Source organism: Diceros bicornis, chromosome 3, assembly GCF_020826845.1.
Source record: "Diceros bicornis minor isolate mBicDic1 chromosome 3, mDicBic1.mat.cur, whole genome shotgun sequence".
Taxonomy (NCBI): domain Eukaryota; kingdom Metazoa; phylum Chordata; class Mammalia; order Perissodactyla; family Rhinocerotidae; genus Diceros; species Diceros bicornis.
The window spans coordinates 96403388-96428066 of NC_080742.1; the positions used below are offsets into that span (position 1 = coordinate 96403388).

Here is a 24679-nt window from a genome sequence, read left to right on the forward strand (position 1 = left end):
TTAGGTTACTCTTTCCAGGGTTTGGGATCCACAGATTACCATGTGGCCCAAGATGGTGAAGATGGTGATGAACATTAGTAACATCATCACCATCGTCTTTATCATCTTCCTGCTTCTCCTCCTCCATGAAGCAACTTATATTTGTGAAAATTCTTATCTCCACTGTTTTAATTGTCCTTCCAAGATCCCTGTGATGTGGTCCAAATAGATATTAAAATTTCTGTTAAAATATTAGGAAACTGAGGATCGACTGAGATACTAGGTCACACAGTTAGTTATGGAGTTGATATATAATCCAGGCTTCTGTTTTTCATATGTTCTTGTTAATTCTCCAGAAAAAGAAAACTGTTTTTCTCAATGATATTTGCAATGAGACATCCTAAGGCCAGGAAAGAAAATGACATTGACAAGCTAGAACTCTGCACTAAAACCAGCTGGATAATTATTTTGAAAATTCTTAAATGACAGTTCTTCCAAAAGTAAATTTAGAAGAACAGACTGGAGGTGTTCTAAATAGGATCATTTCAGTAGAAAATAATCTGGAGCTTTTGGGTGAGCTAAAACTCAATATGAACCAGTGATGCAAAAATGCTGTCACCAAAAATAAGCCCTGTGAACTCAGGCTATATTAACAGAAGTCGAGGCTCGACAGGAAATAATACTCCCAACTCTCGCCGAGTTGACCAGACAACACAGAGAAACACATCGCCAATTCCAGGGACCAGGCTCTGGAGGGTATTGACAATCTGGAGTGTTCAGGGGAGTGTAGCAAAGAGTATTAAAGTCATGTACAAAATAATTATACAGAAAATAGTGAAGAAACTGAGTAAATTTTCAAGAAGCTACTTGGCAATTATGCAGATCTGAAGAAATTTGCTGTCTACTGATCTGCAAAGCAGAAAACAGACAAATGGACACATATTTCAGGATTTCTTCACTGTAAAGGAAAATCTAAATGAGGCGTTCAGAAGTGGAAGAGGGTGCCATCGGTGAAAGAAGACTAGAGTTTGAACAGAGAGCTTACAAAGCTTGATGATTTTAACCATGTGTGAAAAGACGTCAGGGCTTATGTAGGAGCGTGATATAAATGACCGCTAATGTGCTTTCCCATTTTACTACTTTATGATTTCAGTCTAGCAGTAAGTCATCTACAGTATTAGGACAATACAGGAATTTATGCGGGATTTCAGAGCCAAATCTTTTAATCTTCCCCTTCACTCCCGAAAGTATCTACTCGACGAATCTGCTCCAGTGCTTTCATATCTAACTCTTAGGAAATCACCCATTTAGGGTTTTATTAATTATGACTCCACAGAACCCCTGGGTTAGCACACTTGAAACTATTTTCTCACACGCTGAGACATGGTTGTAGGGAATGGGGTGTGGGGTCTGAGGGGGAGAGAGGAACGGACTTGAGAAAGTGAACGCACAGGAGGAGGTCAGGTCTGGATCTGTGCTGAGTGACAGGAGAGCCACCTCGCCCACATTGCCCCACGGAGACCTCGTGCAGGCATCACCGCCGCCAGGCAGTCTTGACCTGTAGGATTGAGGGTGGCAGTGAGATGTAGGGTGGGGAAAACTGCAAAATAGCCCCCTCTGACTATTAAGGATTTCATTCTCTGGTCTTCCAGTGGTATTTGCCCAGTTTTGCCCATATTTTCAGTATTTCCCCACTTTCACACTGTGCCATTTCATGAGGCGCAGATGGGAAATGGACAGAGCAAGTAAAGTTTTTACATGGTTAAACAAAAGTAAAAACAAAAACAAACACATACCAGAGACACAGTTATTTCCCAAACCTCCAGTAGGCAGCAATCTCCCAGAAACTTGACGGACAGATTCCCCTCCAAGCTCCCAACAAGAACAATTGCTGGTGCACATTTACCAAGCTATGCCACCTATTTAGCATGCTCGCCCACAACCCGAACTCAGGCCATTCTAGCCCACACCTTCAGCTCAGGCTGAAACACAAAGTAAGGGCAAAAAATCATGTTCCAACTAAGTGGTCGTTTTGCTTGCTCACGAGAGAGTCAAAAGTGCTCACTGCTGTGCCTGCTGTGAATGAGGCCCTGGTGTGGGTTTGCAGACTCAGAGGAAAACCCTCCTGCTTCCCACTCAGGCCAGCACCAGACTGAGGGGGTCTTCAGAGCACAGTTCAGCAAGATCTCCACGGTGAGATCTCTCCTTGTCCCAGCCTGCCCCTCCAACCCATTCTGAGCGCCATCACACGTACAGGGTAGGGGACGGAGCCCAACCTTAGAACTCTAACCTGTGAAGTGACCGCAGCATTGTGTGACGGGGAAGGCAAAGGTGGAGGAGGTGAGACAGGGGGTGACCGTGGCGGAGACAGGAGGCAGTGTCGCCGTGCACACAGGGAAGTCTACAACCAGCGGTCTTCTCAACATTTGAGCCAGTTCTGGGAAATGGGCCAACACCGACTGTGGAATACAGACTTCCTGGGGACGTGCTGAGATGCGCATCATCAAAAACCCATGTCCTATAGTTAAAATCAAACAAACAGAGACACTGCAAACAGTCCCCACCTGCCCACTCTGTAAGCTACATTGTAACAACACACCCCTGGGCATCATTCCCTGCTTCGGTTTCAATGCTCTGGGTTTGCAAACTGTCTTTTTGGTGTATGCACAACAAACTTTTATTAATTACTGCTTTGGTGACTCATTGGTTTTACTTCTGTTATTTCTGAACTTTCGACAATACCTAATAAAGGGGTACAGACTTGGGTGAATGCTGGAGAACGTGTGTAGAGAAGAGATGTTTGATTGCAAAGGGGAGAACTGCAGACAGCAGCAGACACTGTTCAAGCCTGGCAGTGGCCCTGGGGGTGGAGCACGCTGACGCTCGATTCCTCTATTCCTGTCCAGCTCTCGCGGCAGCATTTGCTCCCACCACTGGCGCTGAGGAACGAGCAAGAATACAAGGATATTCCAGTGCATCGTCTGGTTGCGGGAGGGAGAAAAGGACTCGGAATACCAGGAAGGGGCTGCGGACACCCTGCCTCAGGGTTATTTTGTGCCAAGAGTAGATAAAGCTGACTTTTTACACTTAAATGTCTCCAACTCAACACTTCTCTGTGAACCTAGGAGTCAAAACCCCAGGACCAGAGGGCTCTTACCGATATTGCCCTGACAGGGCTCTTATTCCAAGCCTCCCAGATTTGGCACTGTCCCTTCCCTGGTCTGGTCCCTACCGATGATCTCCCATTAGGGACCGCTCGTCCTCTGAACCAGCCCTGGAGAGTTACAACCGCCTTCCATCCAGCCCTCTGAGACTCGAGTCAGCCTTGACGGGTTGGTGGGCCTGGGCTGGTGCTAACGGGTGAGGAGGGCTCTCGTGCTCATGGGGAAGGCCAGAAATATTGGGGAGCTTTAAGGTCATAGTAGGAAGAGACCTTAGATCGCCTGCCACAACCCCCATTTAACCATAAAACAAGTGACGTTCGGGGCTTTATGAGTCTCGCCTAAGGCCATAAAACACAGTGGCAGTCTCATGCCCACAACCTTCATCTTCTGCCCTCAGACCCACGTTCTTTCCACTCTGCCTGTGTATTAATGGGGGCACAAGTGCCAGGCGACAATGGGAAAGTCCAGTACCGACGAGCTCAAAGGGGAAAGCCAGCACCGCTGCGCTAATGGAAGAGTCCTAATGTTACTAAAACGGTCGTGACTGGTACTATGTATGGTAACACACAAAAAGGGTGAGAACTCGTGTGTGAATGGGAAGGGGCAGAAATGACTTTAGGGGAAGGCTAACAAGAAAAGTCCCTACGTATTTTAGTTGGTGGTCTAGTGGTTAAGATCCGGCAGTCTTGCCACTGCTGCCAGGGTTCGTTTCCGGGTAGGGAACCACACCACCTGTCCGTCTCTTGTCACACTGTGGTGGCTGTGTGTTGCTGTGATGCTGAAAGCTATGCCACAGGTATTTCAAACACCAGCAGGGTCACCCATGTTGGACAGGTTTCAGCAGGGCTTCCAGACAAAGATAGATTAGGAAAGAGGACCTGGTCATCCACTTCCAAAAAAATTGGCCATGAAACCCCTATGAATAGAAGGAGAGCATTGTACAACAGAGCACTGGAAGGTGAGAGGATGGCGCAAAAAGACCAGGCAGGGTTCTGTTCTGCTGTGCACAGGGATGCCAAGAGCTGGAATCGACTACACAGCACTAATAACAACAACAATATGTTTTAGTGCAGTAGAACAAGGGCTCTTGGAGTTACTACACTCCCCTTTGTTAACGTCAATACAATTCTCTGTAGGAATTCAGATTCCTGTCACTGTGTGAGACTGTCTCGTGGCCAGTGAGTGATACTTACAGGAAAAGGGGGCCTTGCAACCATCTCTGACCACCCTAGCCTAACGGGCCACCTGCACCCTGAAATTTCCTCCATTTCTCGGAAAAGGAAATCATTGCTTAGTCTCCAGATGAAATTAACGTCCGAAGCAAATTCCTCCATAAATGTGCTAAACTCAGAAAAGCCTGAAAGTAGGAGAAGCTGGGAATGGGGTGGGGGCTGGCCACCACGAGGTGTGCGTGTGTGCGCGTGTGCGTGTGTGTGTGCACACACGTGTACTTTGGTTGGAGCATTCAAGTCTCCGTAAGCATTCAAGTCTCTGAGGAGCAGCCTGGGTAGATTCCAGAGTGGCCTTTCCAGAAAAGCCAGTGCCTCTGCTCTACTCTGTGAGCTTCCAGGACCCATCAGTTCTGGAACGTGTCAGGACCCCAAGCCAGGATTGAGGGAAGAGTGTTCTCGTAAGGTTGGTACTTAGCTTCCCTGATTTAGCAGGGTAAGGCACTGGGACCAGGGTTGTTAAAAGGACATTGTCAATTATTGGGGAGAGAAGTCAAGATGGCATGGAAGCATACTCTGAACTCACCTCCTGCCGTGGACACACAATTTACAACTACTTGTGGAAAAATCACCCCTGAGAGAGAACTGAAAACTGTATAAAAGGAACTCCTGCAACAAAGGACAATTCTAATTGAGGTGGAAGAGGCAGAAACTCCCTTCTGGAGAGCAAAAAACCCCACCTTCATGAGCTGCCAGCCTCATGGCCACCCAGGAGCAGCCCAAAGGTATGCAGCCTTCCCTGGAGGAGCGGGGTCCTGAGTGGAGGAGCACTCCCACTGTGGGCATTTTGGGGACCCAGCACAATCGAGACGAGTGGCATAATATCTGACTTTGCCTGCTACTAAAACACTGGGGAGTACCCCCAGAAAAGCTGGTTCACAATGAAATTAAAACCGGCTCTCAAAGGGCCCATGCACAAACTCACCCGTTTCAGAAAGCAACCTAAAATCACCAGAAAGAAAGGTGCACAGTGCTTTGGTGAAAAGAGACTCACCTGATAGGCTCTGAATGCATTGCAGTGAGAGGTGAGACCTCTCCAGGGACTGGGACATTGGCGGCGGCCATTGTTGTGGCCTGGTGTGGGCGGGATGACAGAGATGCCATTGGAGTTCTCCCTGGGGCCTGCTAGCCCAGGTCTGCCCCACCCACTACAGCACTGATTTAATCCAGCTCAGCCAGGGCAGGCAGCCCACCCTAGAGACTGGCCCCACCCAACAACAAGCACTCAGGCAACTTGTGGGCCTGCATAGATTGGTGACTGGATTCTCTGTAGCCTGGCAACTGAGCCGACTTCAGTGGGGCAGGGCGTACACAAGGAGCGGGTAGAGACTGTGGGGTGGCAGTGGAGTGTGTGGGGCTCCCACCGTGGAGAGACTGGGTCCACTTCAGGAGGTCGGGGCGTGCACACGGGTCAGGACTGTGTTGAATGTGTGTGGACCTGTGTGCGGACCTGTGGGCAGCAGGGCTTGTCAGCTGCAGAAGACTTGTGCTGCTCAAAGACCCACATAGGGGGTTTGTCCCATCTTCCAAAGCCTGAAACAATTGGGTGCTCCCATGCCTGAGGCCAGCCCCACCCAGCTGCAATCCTCAGAGACCTGACAAGAGACCTAAAGGCTGGAGGCTTATAGCATTTGTAAGCCCCTGAGCCTAACAACCTGCCACACTGGGAGCCTACTCACTGAAAAGAAATACTGCAACACAAATGTGGTATTAGAACTTGCAGCCAACTGTGCTGGGGCTCCCCACACCCGATAAAGAGACTGAAAGGCCCACAACAACTACAAGCAGCTGAGCATTACAACAGCTGGCCAGGAGCATAACTTGGCCTCCCTGGGCACCTACAGGGAGAGCAAACAGTCCACAACAGAAGGACACACATAGCCCACATAGGGGTCACCCCTGGAACATTGAGAACTCAAGGAAGCACATTGCAGACCTCCTAAGGCATCACTTATATAAAGTCACCTATCCAAGAGCAGGAGACGTAGCTGACCTACCTAATACGTAGACACAAGCACAGGGAAAGAGGCAAAGTGAGGAGGCAAAGGAATACATTCCAAGTAAGGGAACAGGACAAAACCCCAGAAAAGGAACTAAGTGAAACAGAAATGAGCAACCTACCTGACAGAGAGTTCAAACAAAGAGTGTTAAGGATGCTCACTGATATGGGGAGAAGAATAGATGAACTCAGTGAGAATGTCAACAAAGAAATGGAAGATATAAAAAAGAACCAATCAGAAATGAAAAATACAATACTGGAAATGAAAAATTCACTAGAGGGACTCAAAAGCAGAGTAGAGGATACAGAAGAATGGATCAGTGAGCTGGATGAAAGACTAGAAGAAATTACGCAAGCTGAACAGGTAAAAGAGAAAAGAATTAAAAAGAGTGAAGACAGTCTAAGGGACCTCTGGGACAACATCAGACCCACTAACATCCATGTTATAGGTGTCCCAGAAGAAGAGTGAGACAAAGGGGCAGAGAATCTATTTCAATAAATAATAGATGATAACTTCCCTAGCCTAAAGAAGGAAACAGACTTTCAGGTACAGGAAAAACAGAAACTACCAAACAAGATAAATCCCAAGAGGCCCACACCAAGACACATCATAATCAAAATGTCCAGAATTAAAGATAAAGAGAGAATCCTAAAAGCTGCAAGAGAAAGACAAGTTACATACAAAGGAAATCCCATAAGTCGATCAGCTGACTTCTCAGCAGAAAACTTACAGGCTAGAAAAGAGTGGCACGATATATTTAAAGTGCTAAAAGGACAAAACTTACACCAAGAATACTCTACCTGGCAAGGTTATCATTCAAAATGGAAGGAGAGATCAATAATCTCCCAGACAAGCAAAAATTAAAGGAGTTTGTCACCAAGAAACCAGTGCTACAAGAAATGTTAAAGGGACTGATTTAAGGGGAAAAGAGAAGACCATAAATAGGAAAAATTATCTATTTCCATAATAAGAGGATAATGGAGACAAATGCACAAAAAAGAAGTTAGATATGATATCAAAAACATAAAAGGAGGGAGGAGGGGAGTTAAAGAGTACAGCTTTCACACAGAGGTCAAACTAAAGAGATTATCAATTCTGTATAGAAGGAGAAAGGAACAGAGAAGGACAACTAAAACACTGAGGAAAAAAAGTTAAAAAATGGCAGTAAGTACATACTTAGTAATAGCTACTTTAAACATCAATGGACTAAATGCTCCAATTAAAAGGCATAGGGTGGCTGATTGGATAAAAAAAACAAGACCCATATATATGCTGCATACAAGAGACACACTTCAGACCTAAAGACACTCACAAACTGAAAGTGAAGGGATGGAAAAAGATACTCCACACAAATGCCAATGAAAAGAAATCTGGGGTACCAATACTCATATCAGACAAAATAGACTTTAAAACAAAAACTATAAAAAGAGACAAAGAAGGGCATCACATAATGATCAAGGGAACAATCCAACAAGAGGATATAACACTTGTAAATATCTATGCATCCAATGTAGGTGCACCTAAATATATAAAGCAATTATTAACAGACATAAAAACAGAAATAGACAGTAACACAATAATAGTAGGGGAATTTAACACTCCACTGACACCAACGGATAGATCATTCAAACAGAAGATCAATAAGGAAACATTGGCCTTAAATGACACACTAGAACAGATGGACCTAGTAGATATATACAGAGTATTCCATCCAAAAACCGAAGAATACACATTTGTTTCAAATGCACATGGAACATTCTCCAGGATTGATCACATATTAGGCCACAAAACAAGTCTCCATAAATTTAAGAAGATTGAAATAATACCAAGCATCTTTTCTGACCACAATGGTATGAAACTAGAAATCAATTATAGGAAGAAAATCAGAAAAGCCACAAATACATGGAGATTAAACAAAATGTTACTGAACAACGATTGGGTCAACGAAGAAATCAAAGAAGAAATCAAAAAATACCTGGAGACAAATGAAAATGAAAATACGATATGCCGGAATTTATGGGATACAGCAAAAGTGGTTCTAAGAGGGAAATTTATAGCAATACAGGCATATCTCAACAAACAAGAAAAATCTCAAATAAGCAATCTAACAATGCACCTAAAGGAACTGGAAAAAGAAGAACAAACAAAGCCCAAAATCAGTAGAAGAAGGGAAATAATAAAACTCAGAGCAGAAATAAATGAAATAGAGACTTAAAAAAATAGAAAAAATTAATAAAACCAAGAGCTGGTTCTTGAAAAGATAAACAAAATTGACAAACCTTTAGCTAGACTCACCAAGAAAAAAACAGAGAAGGCACAAATAAGTAAAATCATAAATGAAAGAGGAGAAATTACAACAGACACCTCAGAAATACAAAAGATTATAAGAGAATACTATGAAAAGCTATATGCCAACAAATTCGACAATTAGGAAGAAATGGATAAATTCTTAGAATCATATGACCTTCCAAAACTGGATCAAGAAGAAATAGAGAATGTGAATAGACCAATCACCAGTAAGGAGATCGAAATAGTAATCAAAAACCACCCCAAAAACAAAAGTCCAGGACAAGATGGCTTCCCTGGTGAATTCTACCAAACATTCAAAGAAGACTTAATACCTATCCTTCTCAAACTCTTCCAAAAAATTGAGGAGGGGGGAAGCTCCCAAACTCACTCTACAAAGCCAACATTACCCTGATACCAAAACCAGACAAGGACAACACAAAAAAAGAAAATTACAAGCCAATATTACTGATGAATATCGATGCAAAAATCCTCAACAAAATACTAGCAAATCGCATACAACGATACGTTAAAAAGATTATACACCATGATCAAGTGGGATTTATTCCAGGTATGCACGGATGGTTCAACATTCGCATATCGATCAATGTAATACACCACACTAATAAAATGAAGAATAAAAATCACATGATCATCTCAATAGATGCAGAGAAAGCATTTGACAAGATACAGCATCCATTTATGATAAAAACTCTGAATAAAATGGGTATAGAAGGGAAGTACATCAACATAATAAAGGCCATATATGACAAACCCACAGCTAATATCATCCTCAATGGTGAAAAACTGAAAGCTATCCCTCTAAGAACAGGAACCAGACAAGGATGCCCACTCTCACCACTCCTATTTAACATAGTACTGGAAGTCCTAGCCAGAGCAACCAGGCAAGAAAAAGAAATGAAAGGGATCCAAATTAGAAAGGAAGAAGTGAAACTGTCACTATTTGCAGATGACATGATTTTATATATAGAAAACCCTAAAGAATCCCCAAAAAAACTTTTAGAAGTAATAAACGAATACGGTAAAGTTGCAGGATACAAAATCAACATACAAAAGTCAGTTGCATTTCTATACACTAACAACGAAGTAGCAGAAAGAGAAATTAAGAATACAACCCCATTTACAATTGCAACAAAAAGAATAAAATACCTAGGAATAAACTTAACCAAAGAGGTGAAACATCTGTACACCGAAAACTATAAAATATTGCTGAAAGAAATTGAAGACACAAAGAAATGGAAAGATATTCCATGCTCTTGGATTGAAAGAATTAACATAGTTAAGATGTCCATACTTCCTAAAGCCATCTATAGATTCAATGCAATCCCTATCAAAGTTCCAACAACATTTTTCACAGAAATAGAACAAAGAATCCTAAAATTTATATGGAACAACAAAAGACCTCGAATAGCTAAAGGAATCCTGAGAAAAAAGAACAAAGCTGGAGGTATCACACTCCCTGATTTCAAAATATACTACAAAGCTATAGTAACCAAAACAGCATGGCACTGGCACAAAAACAGACACACAGATCAATGGAATAGAATTGAAAGCCCAGAAATAAACCCACATATCTATGGACAGCTAATCTTTGACAAAGGAGCCAAGAACATACAATGGAGAAAGGAAAGTCTCTTCAACAAATGGTGTTGGGAAAACTGGAGAGCCACGTGCAAAAAAATGAAAATAGACCATTACCTTACACCATACACAAAAATGAACTCCAAATGGATTAAAGACTTGAATGTAAAACCTGAAACTATGAAACTTCTAGAAGAAAACATAGGCAGTACGCTCTTCCACATCGGTCTAAGCAACATATTTTCAAGCACCATGTCTGACGGGGCAAGAGAAACAATAGAAAAAATAAACAAATGGGACTACATCAAACTAAAAAGCTTCTGCACAGCAAAGGAAACCATCAACAAAAAGAAAAGACAACCTAACAACTGGGAGAAGATATTTGCAAACCATACATCTGATAAGGGGTTAATCTCCAAAATATATAAAGAACTCATGCATCTCAACAACAAAAAAACCAACAACCCAATTAAAAAATAGGCAAAAGACCTGAACAGACATTTCTCCAAAGAAGATATACAGATGGCCAACAGACACATGAAAAGATGTTCAACATCGTTAACTAACAGGGAAATGCAAATCCAAACTACAATGAGATATCACCTCACGCCCGTCAGAATGGCTAGAATTAACAAGACAGGAGACAACAAGTGTTGGAGAGGATGTGGAGAGAAGGGAACTTTCATACACTACTGGTGGGAGTGCAAACTGGTGCAGCCACTATGGAAAACAGTATGGTGATTCCTCAAAAAATTAAGGATAGAACTACCATAGGATCCAGCTATTCCACTGCTGGGTATTTATCCAAAGAACTTGAAAACACCAATGCATAAAGATACATGCACCCCTGTGTTCATTGCAGCGTTATTCACAATAGCCAAGACTTGGAAGCAACCTAAGTGCCCATCAAGGGACGAATGGATAAAGAAGCTGTGGTATACATACACAATGGAATACTACTCAGCCATAAGGAATGATGAAATCCAGCCATTCGTGACAACATGGATGGACATTGAGGGTATTATGCTAAGTGAAATAAGTCAGAGGGAGAAGGTCAAATACCGTATGATTTCCTTCATTAAGTAGTAGATAATAACAACAATAAACAAACACATAGAGACAGAGATTGGATTGGTGGTTACCAGAGGGGAAGGGGGGAGGGAGGAGGGAAAAAGAGATAATTCGGCACATGTGTGTGGTGATGGGTTGTAATCAGTATTTGGGTGGTGAACATGATGTAATCTATGCAGAAATAGAAGTGTAATGATGTACACCTGAAATTTATACAATGTTATAAACCAATGTTACTGCAATAAACAAAAAAAATTTTTTTAAATAAATAATAAATAAAAAAATAAAAAGGACATTGTGCGAGAAAGAAAGGAAATGAAGTGGAAGAGAGGGACACAGACTAAGAGCGGTAAGTCAAACACACAGTTTGGGGGGTAGGAGAGGGGAGAGAAGGGGAGAGAAGGGGACGTTTACGTCGGGAGAAGGAAACTTCCCTCTTGTCCCAGTTTCACTTCTTGAATTTAATCTGCATTTACCAGGCCAAGATTGTGTAACTCAGACTTATCCTGTGTCTGTTGCTGAAGAGACCCTCACTGTAGGTCACAATTCACATGTCTTGGCCTGGAATTCACAGATTCACATCAGGCTTCAAACTTTCTTCACAGCCCCGTCGGCTTCTAGTTTGCTACCTCATAAGAGACACAACAATAGGCTTGGGGTCCTGAAAGGTAGATTCCAGTCTCTGTCCCCACACTCGTCCTCTGAGTAACATTAGTCAAGTTACTAATCTTTCTGAATCTTATTTTTACTTGTTTAGAGACGGAGATAATAATCTCTATTTACCAGTGTTGCTGTAAGTATTAAAAGAGAAGATACACAACACAGTGCTTGGCCAGAAGTAATTAAATAAATGGTAGATGTGTCTGCTCCACACAGTTCACCTGTTTCCTTTTCCATATAATGCTAACTTCTACCTTCAAGCCATCATTTGTGCTGTTTCCTCCCACCTGTCTATTAATCTGTCCCCAAACTCTCCACATATCCAAATCCCCTCATCCTTTAGAGAAGACTTTCCCCCATGATCTCCCCCACGACAACTTGAGATCATTGATCCATCCTCCTCCGCCTGTCAATCAGACACTGCCTCTTGGACTCCATTTTTCCACGTGTTTTGGTTTTGTCTTCTCAGCAATATATGAAGACACCTGTAGAGGTGAAGCCAGATTGGTTTCTATTTCTTTTTTCCCTTACAGCACCCTCTGGCACATGACAGTTACATCAGAGACTTCAGACTCTACTTGGAGTTTATATAAATGGTCCACTTACTCTGATGGTCCCCAAAGTCATAGAAACTAGTGATGTTAGATATTTTGCAGGCTTACTGTGTACTAGATCAGTGGTTCTCAAAGTGCGGGCCAGCAGCATCAGCATGAATTGGAAACTTGTTAGAAATGCAAAGTTTTGGGCTTCATGCCAAACTTACTGAATCAGAAACTATGGAACTAGAGTCCAGTAATCTGTGTTTGAACAAACTCTCCGAGGGAGTCTAATACACGGTAAAGTTTGAGAACCATCGGGCTAAGGCATTGTCTGTAGGTCTTTCACCTCTGACTAAATCAGATAAAAGGAATAGACAAAACACATCTGAAATTTGAAGGTTTTAGGTGAGAAAGTTAGCATAGGACCCTCTGATCTAAGATGGATCTAGAAGAACCAAAATGAAGGGGTGCTTTGGGCAATCAGGAAACGGCCTAAATGTCCTATGTAGGGAGCAAAGCCAGAAAGTTGGCGTGTCTTAGAGATAAACCTCCTACTTTTATTTATACTTGGGTACAGGGCTCCAGTTCCACAGCTGGAACCCAGACATGATGGTGACCCAACTTCAACAACGCAAATGAGGACAATGCCCTAGTGAGGTCCTTGGGCGAGCAGCATTAGCATCACCAGGGAGCTTATTAGAAATCCAATCTTTCAGGGTCCACCCAAATTGTACTGATTCAGAAACTCCAGGCATGTTGATTAGTCATATGTGTTTTAATAAGCTCTTCAGGTGATCCTGATGCAGGCAAAGTCTTTAAATGACTGTGCTAGGCACGGGGGCTACATGCTTTGCATGCATTTTTTCATTTAATTGTGACAATCATATGAGTAGTTTAAATTTTTCCAATTTTTTTTTGAGGAAGATTGGTCCTGTGCTAACATCTGTTGCCAATCTTCTTCTTTTTTTCCCTTTTCTCCCCAGAGCCCCAGTGTGTAGTTGTGTATCATAGTTGTAGAATTGTAGCTCTTCTATATGGGACGCCACCTCAGCACAGCCCGATGAGCAGTGCATCCGTCTGCGCCCAGGATCTGAACCAGCCAACCCTGGCCTGCCAAAGTGGAACGCAAGAACTTAACTACTATGCCACCAGGCCAGCCCCTAAATTTTTCCAATTTTAAGATGAAGGAAATTAGGGTCAGATTTGACCAAGGGCACAGAGCTGGTCAGTGGCCCAATAGAAATTGAAACTGTCTGATTCCAAAACCCCATTAGTATATGGAGGATGTATTTTGGCCATATGTGGTCACTGATGGACTCTGGGTAACTAAAAATGTGTGGGGGAGGGTTTGGGGGGAGGAGGACAAGGGCAAATTAGAAATAGAGCAAATAGAGCAAGGTACAGTTTCAGTGGATGGTATTCAAACCCAGGATCTGGTAGTAAATTAGACCTATGGACCTTATCTCCTTATAAGACCCTGCCCATCTGAGAGCTATGAGTCACAGACTACACCAAAGGAAGCTTCCAGCCAATACCTGGTATTTGAGGACTTATGTCTTCAACTCTTCACTTGAACTACGTTGATCTGTATTTGACTCCTTTAATCTCCTTTTCAATCTCTCCCTGTGTGTTGTTTTCTTTGCCTAACCATTATCCTGGTGGAAAATCCTTACTCATAAGAGAAGGACAGCTCAAGGAAAGTGGGCTTCAGATGCATGTTTGGGCAGAGGGGAATTTCAGTCCCTGCAGATCACACCAGATGAGACAGTTCTCCACCCTCTCAGAGGACAGAGCTTACCTCAGTAGCAGCTCCGGGTCTTGTGGTTTCCTTTCAGACTGAAACAGGAACAGTTATTTTTCACTCTTGGCAAAAACACCCAGGAACCAAGTTCTTCTCAAGACGTAGTTGAACTCAGAGAGCAGGAGAAGTTAAAGTGAAAAGGTCTTATGTGGGAAGTGGTTGGAGAGGAAATGAAGGGCTGATAGGTCCTGAGCACAGACGAAGGTATCAGGAAACAGATTGGGGCCAAGACCTCAGCGGGCTCACCTCGAAGTCCACAGCCAGGGCTCCTCTCCAGCTCACTTTGACCATGATTGTTCTGTTTTCATCACTAAGGGGATGGGGTGGGTGGGGAGGCAGAAGAAGTGAAGGAGAACATAGAGAAAAACCCCAATAAAGCTACCCAAATGCAGACCATGTAAAGCAGGATGAGGGACAGAGCTTTTGAATTCATTCTTCACACAGCCTACAATTACACGTATCTGACCGTGACATAACACCAAGTCAATCCTGGGGTGATTTTCCATTTTTCGTAAGAAAGCATTCGGGATCCAAACTTGATGATAAGTCCCTGTACAAATTATCTGCCTCAATCTCCAGCCTCATTTCTACACAATCCGACTTCCTGCTCTTACCAAAGAAGGGCTCACTATCCACTGTGCACAGAAGCCAATACCATGGCACTGGCCTTTGAGAAAAGAAAAGGCTTTACTGGAAGGTTCACCGGCAGGGAGACAGGAGACAAGGCTCTAAAATCTGTCTCCCTGATCCAAGGTTCAGAGCAAAATTTAAGGAGTTAGGGACTACTAAGCTGCAGCTGGGCCCATGTAAGCTGATTGGCTAGTCACGAATCAGTTCATATATGGCAATCAAGCTACTTGGGCTGCTGGAAGCTAGATTTTCCTTATTGAAGGCCAGGGTCATCCTGGGGCTATGGGTTCCCACCTGGCACATGCGCAGTGCTGTCTCTGTTATTGAGCAAGGTTTGATTCATCAACAACCTGTTTTAAGTAAGCAAACTAGTTTAAAATAGTTTAAACTGGTCAATGTTTTATGTGCTGTTTCACTGCCTCTAGGTTCTAGCCATCCTTGGCTTCTTTTAAATACCTGAGAGCTCCATGCTGTGATTTGCCTTGAAATATGCTGTTTCTTTTTCCTGGAAATACCTCCAATCCCTTTCCCTAACTTCTATTCACTCTTCGATTTTGGCTCAAAGCAGGTTATTTCTTCTCAGAAGTCTTTTCCTGCTACCCTCCTGCCACTAGTTTACCTTATCTCTTACACACTCCCAACGCACCCTAGCATTCTCCTTAATAAAACTCACCATGCTAACGTCTTTGCTCAATGTGAGGCTCGCCTAAGAAAGGAGATAGTGGTGGGGGAAAGGTGGTGATGGTAAAAATCCTATTTTCTTAAAAGATAGAACCAGAATTCTTCTGGAGTGGAAAGATCTGTTCAGAAAAACATCATGGTTGATATGTTTGGAAGAAAGATGAGACCCTGAAACCAAATATAGCTATAACCATGACAATCAAAGAGAGAAGAATTCCTCTGTTTTAAAAATGGAGACGATCACTCACGAAGAAATGCAAAAATCCTAAACTAGCTATTAACAAATAGAATCCAGCGGTACCTTAAACAATAAAGATTTGTTCTAAGTATGCAGGGAAGGTTCAATATCAGGAAATATTTTCATATAATTTAATGTGTTATACAGCTACGGAGCCACATAATCTGATCATCTCCTTAACTGTTGAAAGGAAATTTGGTAAAATTCAACATCTGATAATTGGTTACTTTTTATCATCATAAAATTTTCCATCTCAAACTCAAACTTGTTTAATGGGAAACATTGAGGTATTGCCACAAAAGTTAGGAATAAAGAGGCCTCCTATCACAGTGATTATGTAACATTCTTCTGGATACTAGCAGTAATAAACTAACAGTGAATGAAATTGGAAGTTTTTTTAAAAATTCAAGAGAAGGAGGTAAAATGATCATTTTTGGCCACATAAAGAACTTCTATAAATCAATATCAAGATGATTAACAACCGAATTTAAACATGAGCAACAAATCTATAAGACAGATATCACTAAAAAATTGACATAGTACTTCAACATATGAAAAATGATTCAACCGCATTCATATGACTAATACATATAAGAATCACACTAAGATACAATTTTTCACCAGATAGGCAGATAAAATCATGAGCAAGGATATGGTGAAATCAATAAATGCTAGTATAACTAATTTGGTTAAAATTTTTATTGTGGGCAATTCAGTCATAACTATCAAAAGTACAAATGCATGTGCAAATTGTCCAGCAATTCTAGGAATCTATTCAGGTGATCCAATTATCTAATCACTGTATAACAAAACACTCCAAAACTTGGTGGCATAAAACAACAATTTTATTTTGCTCATGATTTTATGTGTCAGGAATTTGGGCAGAGCACTGAGTGTACGACTTGCCTCTGCTCCATGCAGACTGGGGCTTCGGTTGGAGTGGCTCAAATGGCAGCAGATAGCTGGGGCACTAGACAAGAGCCACATGTCTGTGCCCGCTGGTTGTCAACTGTGTTCCTAGGTTCTTCATGTTGCATCTGCTGGGGCTGGAATGTCCAAGACGGCTTCTTGACTCCCTCACCAATGACAGCACTCTTCTCCTGGTGGTTTTGATTCCCTAGTTCATCACAATAAGGTAAAGTCAGAGGCACTTAAAGAGATTATTGACCAGCTTTATTCACTGAGAGAGGAGGGAGATCAAAGAGCAGTCATGGTGGCTGTTCAGTGGGGGTGAAGATGTGTGAGGATGAACTGGTGAAGGAGAGGCTAGAACAACCCATGCCTGAGGTTTGTCCCTGTCCAATTCCAACGAACTAAGAACTGTCTTTACATTATGGTACCAGATGGCACACGGTTTACATCTGGTGCCATGGCTCCAGAAGAGATGATTCTGATCCATCATCTGAAACCATAGACAAAGCAATGCAATGGGATAAAATTCAAAATGGGCATCTCTTTGTGTCCCTTTGCTTGCTAACAAACACCTCTTGGTAATGTAACACTGTGCTGGTAATCACATCTTTTACTGGAATGCTTTTGTTATACCTTTTGTGAAGGACCTAGTCCTCCAGTTGCTGGGGGTGCTGCCAGCTGTCAGCCTTGTCCGGAAATTGGCTTCTGCTGAGGAAAGAAGCCTTACATAAGGTCAAGCATTCTTCCCAGGGGAAGTTCATGTCCAATAATTGGTCAATGGGATTAAGCCCAGCCCACTCACCTTCACTCCGAAGGTCCACCCAAACTTTAGATCTTCTGTGGAGTGGACATTTGTTGTAACTCCATCTCAGTCTCACTGCCCCTGCCTAAACCTGTCTTCCTTCCTTCTCCCTGTTAATCCTGAGATGACTCCCTAATAAACGTCCTACAGTCTTATCTCCATCTCGACAGTCTGCATTCCTTGGAACCCAAGCTTTTATACACACGCATACACATCGTCTAAATTGGTAAACTTATTATCAGACTTTACAACACTAATAAGTTAAAAGAGAACAATCATGGAATTATTTCAATCAACATTAAAAGACAATTTTCCAAATTTATACCTCAGATAAAAGGCTTTAATGAAACAAGGTTAAACATAGTGCACATTGAGTTTAAAATAAACTAATTGACTAAATGGTGAAAACCAGCATCAGTGTTAATGGTAAGATATTAGATGCTCTAAAATTAAAATAAAAAATAAAAGTACAACATTAGCTCACTTTTTAAAGGTAACAGCCAATGTAATTATACAAGAGAAAGCAATAAAGGGTATATTCTTGGAAATAGGGGGGTAAAATATCATTACTTGCAACTAATGATGATAAACCTAGAAGCCTCAAGATAATTGAAAGGAAATAAAAAACTATTTTTCTACATGAATAAAGACATAATACTCTAATGACGGACACAGAAACTGCCAGACATTTTCCCAAAATGTTGTGACATTTTACACTCTCACCAATAATGTAGAGTTCTGGTTGTTCCACATCCTCACTTGCTGTCTGTCTGTATTTTTTATTTTTTCCTCCAGCTTTATTGAGTTATAATTGACAGATAAAACCATACATATTTAAAGTGTACAACATGATGATTTGATATATGTAAACTTTGTGAAATGATTATCACAATCAAATTAATGAACACATCCATCCCCTCACAGAGTCACCTTATTTGTGTGTGCGGTGAGAACAGGTAAGCTCTGCCGACTTAGCAAATTTCAAGTATGCAGTACATATTAGAACTATAGTCACCCTGCTGTTCATTACATCCCCAGAACTTATTCACCTTATAACTGAAAGCTTTTACCCTTCCACCAGCATCTCCCCATCTCCCTAAACCCCCAGCCCCTGGTAATCACCATTCTACTCTCGATTTCCCTAAGTTCCACTTTTTGAGGGATCCCACATATAAGTGAGATTATACAGTATTTGTCTTTGTCTGACTTATTTCACTTAGCATAATGTCCTAAGTTTCACTAATGTTGTTGCAAATGGCAGGATTTCCTTTTTTCTCATGGCTGAATAATATTCCATTATTTACACCTACCACATCTTCTTTACCAACCCATCCATTGACAGATGCTTAGATTGTTTCCATATCTTGGCTGTTGTGAATAATGCTGCAATGAACATGGGAGGGCAGGTATCTCAAGATATTGATTTCATTTCCCTTGCATGTATACCCAGGAGAGGGATTGCTGGATCATATGGTAGTCCTACTTTTAATTTTTTGAGGAAACTCCATCTTGTTTTCCATAGTGGGTGTACCAATTTACATTTCCACCAACAGTGTGAATTCTCCACATCCTCGCGAACACTTGTTATCTCTTGTCTTTTTGATAATATCTCTTGTCTTTTGTCATACCTAACAGGTGTGAAGTGATTTGATTTGCATTCCTCTGATAATTAGTGATGTTGAGCACCTTGTCATGTACCTGTTGGTTATTTGTATCTCTTCTTTGGAAAAATATCTATTCAGATCCTTTGCCCGGTTTTTAATTAGGTTATTTGTTGGGATACTTATATTATCCAGTAGCTTTCTTTTATACACCAAAAATATTATTTTGGTATTCAGAAAAGCAATGTTTTAAGTTTTTTGTATTCTAAAATGATAGTTTTTCTTATAGATAGGTGCTTTACTGAATTTTGAATATAATTTAGAAAATTGGTGGGCTTTGGATTTGATGTATATTGTGTTATATTTGTTTTACATATAAAACAATAGGAAGTAGGTCCTTGTGAGTATTTTGACACAGAATGTTTTCTCTTTAGGAACAGATTACTGATATTAAGCAGGAGTGGCCCCTATTGTATTGTTCTTTAAGCACACTTAAGAGACAGTAAAGAATCTGGAAGAATACAAAACAAAGTGATAATCGTGTGTGACAAGCTGGTGGCGTTCACCCAGGTGCCATGGCTCCATGGCATCTCCCAGCCTCCCTTATCATGCAGTCAGGGCCTTGTGATCACTCCTCATCAGTGGTCTGGGAGAGAAAAGACATGCGTCACTACTATTCTGGGATAGTTAAAGGCAATATAAGTTTCATAGTCTCCTTCCCTCTGCTGTGGTGATTGTCATATAAATAAGGCAAAGAGCATTTGAGTGATTTCAACTTTAACTCTTGGGTTGTTCTTCCTGAATGTAGAGGCTCCAGACTGTTATTGTAGACACTGCCTAGAGCATTGCTCCCTGAGGCGTGTTCCCTGAAATCACAGAGCTGGGCAGGAAAGAAAGGCCAGGAAGCCCGGAAGCCACGAGTGAGTTATTTCAAGATGCTTTGACGGTTAAAGACTGTTACTCTCGGTCTGATTCGGACAACATGGTTTCCTCTTGGGATCTCCTTTCTCTATCCTTCTTCCCCCATACGGTGCCCCGTCAGAGGTGTCCCCTCCACCCGCCATGCTCTTTCTCCTTCCCCAACGACACTCACCTTCAGAGCAGTCACTGCCACCAGCGTGAGTGAGGTTGGCCTTCTCAGGGGGGCCCTTGCATCTAGGCAAACTTGTAACCGTGAGGGCACAGCTGGATGAGAAGGAATCAAACCTACCGCTTCCCTGCCTTTCTCTCCTGTCCACTTGAAGTCATTCAAACTAGTTTTTCACCGTTAACAAGAAAAGACAGGCGGTCCACATGATAGGAAATAACTGCTGATTACATTAACCCATTTTTAGGGGCTGGCCGGTGGCACAAGCAGTTAAGTGCGCGCGCTCCCCGGAGTTGGCCAGGGGTTCGCAGGTTCAGATCCAGGGCGCACACACACGTACTCCTTGTCAAGCCACGCTGTGGCAGCGTCCCATATAAAGTGGAGGAAGATGGGCACGGATGTTAGCCCAGGGCCAGTCTTCCTTAGCAAAAAGAGGAGGATTGGCAGTTGTTAGCTCAGGGCTGATATTCCTCACAAAAAAAAAAAAAAATAGCTACATTTTCCCATTTTAATTGTTTATTTTGTGTATGTGGCATAAGTGAGAATTTCAGACACAGGCACATGGTGCAGCTCTTTTGCGGGAGGAAGCTCAGCGGATATTACAGAGAGGAAGAAGACAGACTGGGGTTTTTGTTTTATTTTCTTTTTCTCTTCGAGCTGAGCCGGCAAGTCACAGGTTTGAACCGGGAGCCATCTGTTTCTTTGGCCAGTAAATAGGTAAGCCCACATTCACGAGAAGTTCTGCAGTGTTGATTTCTAGTTCCCAGGCTTTCTTTGAAAATAAATGTTTAAGAGCAAATTTGCTCTGTTTTAAGGGAAACAATTTAGAGTGACTGCCTTTGGCTTAAGGGAAGCCAGTTTACAGGAACCGTGAACTTCATGTGGTTTAGTTTACACATTACTGGCAAAGAGAGTTTCCTTAGCAAAAAGCCAATGAAAAGTGCTAACTGGGAAGAATTTGGGTATTATCATGTGGTTGTCAGTTTTCTGTGCCTTGTCACTTTGGTATATGCTGCTGGATTGAAGCAAGAGAAAAAACTGTCTGATGAACAGTTCTTGCTGCTTCTCACTGCACAGGAAAGGGAACGAGTTCACAGGGCTCCTTCCTGGTGGCGGATGAGGAAGAAAGAAAATTCAAGTAATTGACAGATCAAATGAAGTGTATTTCAGGCTTAAAGGACAGTGTGCTTTTCCAGAGTCCTGCTCCTAATTCATTGAGTGTCTCTGCAAGGACCCAAATGAAGGCAGGGGGTTTGGAGAGAGCGGAGAAGTGAAAGGGAGGGAGCAAGTTGGGGAAAGGAGGCAAGAAGGAAGGAGGAGACCGAACCTCAGATGCGGGGAGGGCGACCTAGAGAGGAAGGGGAGAGAAGTAAGGGAGGCCCGTGAGAGGAAGGGAGGAGGGAAACGAGAGAAGAGGTGGGTGTGGAGATAAGAAGCAGGGGGCTTACAAACGAAACCCACTTCTCCACTCGCCGGGGGACCTGGGGCAAGTGACTGGATTTCTCTGTAAACCGGGGATAGTAATTCTGCTTCCACCCACCTTGTCAGCTACGTGCAAACCAACGAAGCACGGTGGTGAAAGTGCTCTAGGAACACAAGGGCCTTTCATGATTCAGAACTAAAAAATAATTGTTTTTTCACTGGTCTGTGGTCTCTCTGTCCCTCAGGAGCAGCAATGGACAAACACGAATGCAGTCCCTCGGGTGAGAAAGTGACTTCCTGTGTGCCTATTTTTCCATATTCTCTGCCTATTGTACGTAAAAACCATGCTACTTCTCTAAGCAGAGGATAGGCCATCAGCTGTTTCTTCATTCAAGAAAGGAATTTTACACTGCTCACTCCAGTATTTTCCTGGTCCAGCCAGTTCACTGGTGGTCATGACCGCACCTCTGCCCAACCAGGGTCAGAGGAGCCATCTCTGGCCTCAGAACAGAGTCAGTTTACTTAACCCACCTGGAGATGGAACCCACAGTCTTGGCCTCACATCTCTGATTTTCAGAAAATTTGTCTTTTAGAGGGCCAGAACAGAGTGATTCAGGCAAGCCTTGCATGATGAGATATGTTTCTAAATCCATCTTGTCACCCACGTAAGTTTTCCTAGAATCCAGCATGGCAGTACTCTGCAGTCCTAGAGAAATCGAGATGTTTTAAAACCCATAATTAATTTATTTTGTTTGATAATGGAGTTAGCTTCTAGTTCAAAAATACAACATATTGTGAAAGTATCGTTTCTCATAATATGAGAATAACTCCTTATCATTAAAAATATTCCATTGGCGTGATCAGTAGAGTAATAACACAGTAAACTTCCTCTTAACAGGACCACGTGTGAAGAACCAACATGCCAGAGGATCCCAGCTGAGGATCATTCTGGTGGGCAAAACAGGCACAGGAAAGAGTGCCACCGGGAACAGCATCCTGGGGAAACCAGTGTTTGAGTCGCGTCTGGGCGCCCAGACCTTGACTAAGACTTGCAGTGAGGGTCAGGGAAGCTGGGGCGAGAGGGAGATGGTCGTTATTGACACGCCAGATATGTTTTCTGGGAAGGACCACTCTGACTCCCTGTACAAAGAGGTACAGAGATGCTACTTGCTCTCTGCGCCAGGACCCCACGTGCTGCTCCTGGTGACGCAGCTGGGCCGATTCACCACTCAGGACCAGCAGGCTTTGCAGAGGGTGAAGGAGATCTTTGGAGAGGATGCCATGAGACACACAATTGTCCTCTTCACGCACAAGGAGGACCTCGAGGGAGGTTCCTTGATGGATTACGTCCACGACTCAGACAACAAAGCCCTAAGCAAGCTGGTGGCTGCATGTGGGGGGCGAGTGTGTGCCTTTAATAACTGTGCTAAAGGGAGTGATCGGGACGACCAAGTGAAGGAGCTAATGGACTTGATTGCGGACCTGGTGATGGAGAAAAGGGGTGATCACTATACCAACAGGCTGTACGGCCTAGTAACAGGGGGAGAATGTGGACCTGTGCGGTCAGAGGAAAGATTGAAGGATTTCAGAGAGAGTCTTATAAAGTACATGGAAGTTCAGAGATGTTACACAACCACGGCCAATGCAAATTGCCTAAAACGAGCCCTAATCAAAACACTAGTCCGCATTTTATTTTGTATTAAGTTGTTTGCCATATTGCTAATTCTGCTATTTTATGTGTGGTACAGAATGTGCCACTTGTTTTATCGCTTACTTTTTACTATGTACAATTTGTTCCATAGCTTCCTGTTACTGTACTCCAAAAATTAATGATAATTTTCAGAAAGACCATTGGACTGGAATGCAAGACTCCTAGATTAGAGTGACAGATCAGTAATTATTTATCCACTGTCATATGGTGGGGGAATCACGGGGCCTCCTCTGTAAAATGCAGTGCCTGACATCAGTAAATATGTGAGATTCTCTGAAGTGTTTATATCTTACCATCACTCTATTTATTAATGAACCAAATTATTTTAAAACTTACTATTTGTTTTGAAATAAAATAAAAAAATCTTTTGGAAGCTGCGTACATAAAATTCCTCTCATTTGCAAATCTGTAAAGCAAGTTTTATGTTCTTGGAAACTCCTTTTCTTCTTTATAATACTATTTCTACTGAATATAATAAAAATAACAAAATTTCTACTCAGTGTAATAAAATAACAATAAATAAGCTGAAAAGTTCTTGAGATCACTTGTCTTTATTTCTGTTCTATGGTTTTATCCTCAGAAGGTGGTAAGTGGACACATGGCTCATTTACTCTATAACGGAACCAATTCAGGCCCAAGAACCACACACAGACACACCTACACATCAATGGTCTGTTTTATGTACATCTAATTCACTTAACACCAAAAGAGGCTCAGCCAGATTTGATTCCTGGCCCCAATCACATTAGGCAGTGAAACGCACATAGAGTCTTACACTTCAGACAAGATGGCGGACTGGATATTCTGAAGCATCGCCCTGTTAAATGCAAATAGAAGCTGAATTTATCAAAATAAACAATCTTTATGATTGATGAGCGTACTAGAAAATAAGGAAAACTCCAAGGGTGAAGCAAACAATACACATAGAAAGAATGTGGAGCTAAAACTGGAGTTGAGAGCCGTGAGCAATAAGCAAACATGTAAGGCAGGGTTGACCAATAGACAAACGCCCATATCAACCCTGAGATCAAGAAACTCAGCCCGGGGTAGTCAGCAAAGCTGGAGAGCTGATTCTGAGACTTCTCTGTTATGATAGGACCTTCTCAGGGAACTAATATCACAAATTCCTTTTTTAACCAAATATGTAAGGCTGTTCTGATTTTTTATTTCTTCTTATGCTCATTTTGGTTAAGTTATGCTTTTCAAGGAATTTTTCCGTTATATCAAAGTTGTTGAATTTATTTGCACAAACTCATAAAATCTT

At 42.3% G+C, this 24679-nt stretch overlaps 1 protein-coding gene across 1 annotated transcript; it reads left to right on the forward strand.

Annotated features, from left to right (window-relative positions):
* Positions 1 to 20910: 20910 nt before the first annotated feature.
* Positions 20911 to 23887, forward strand: GIMAP2 (GTPase, IMAP family member 2). The gene is given in 4 exon segments (XM_058533007.1): positions 20911 to 20999; positions 21950 to 21985; positions 22603 to 23520; positions 23523 to 23887. Coding segments are annotated over 3 exon segments (1014 nt in total). The 5' UTR covers positions 20911 to 20999; positions 21950 to 21957; the 3' UTR covers positions 23591 to 23887.
* The last annotated feature ends 792 nt before the right edge of the window (positions 23888 to 24679 follow it).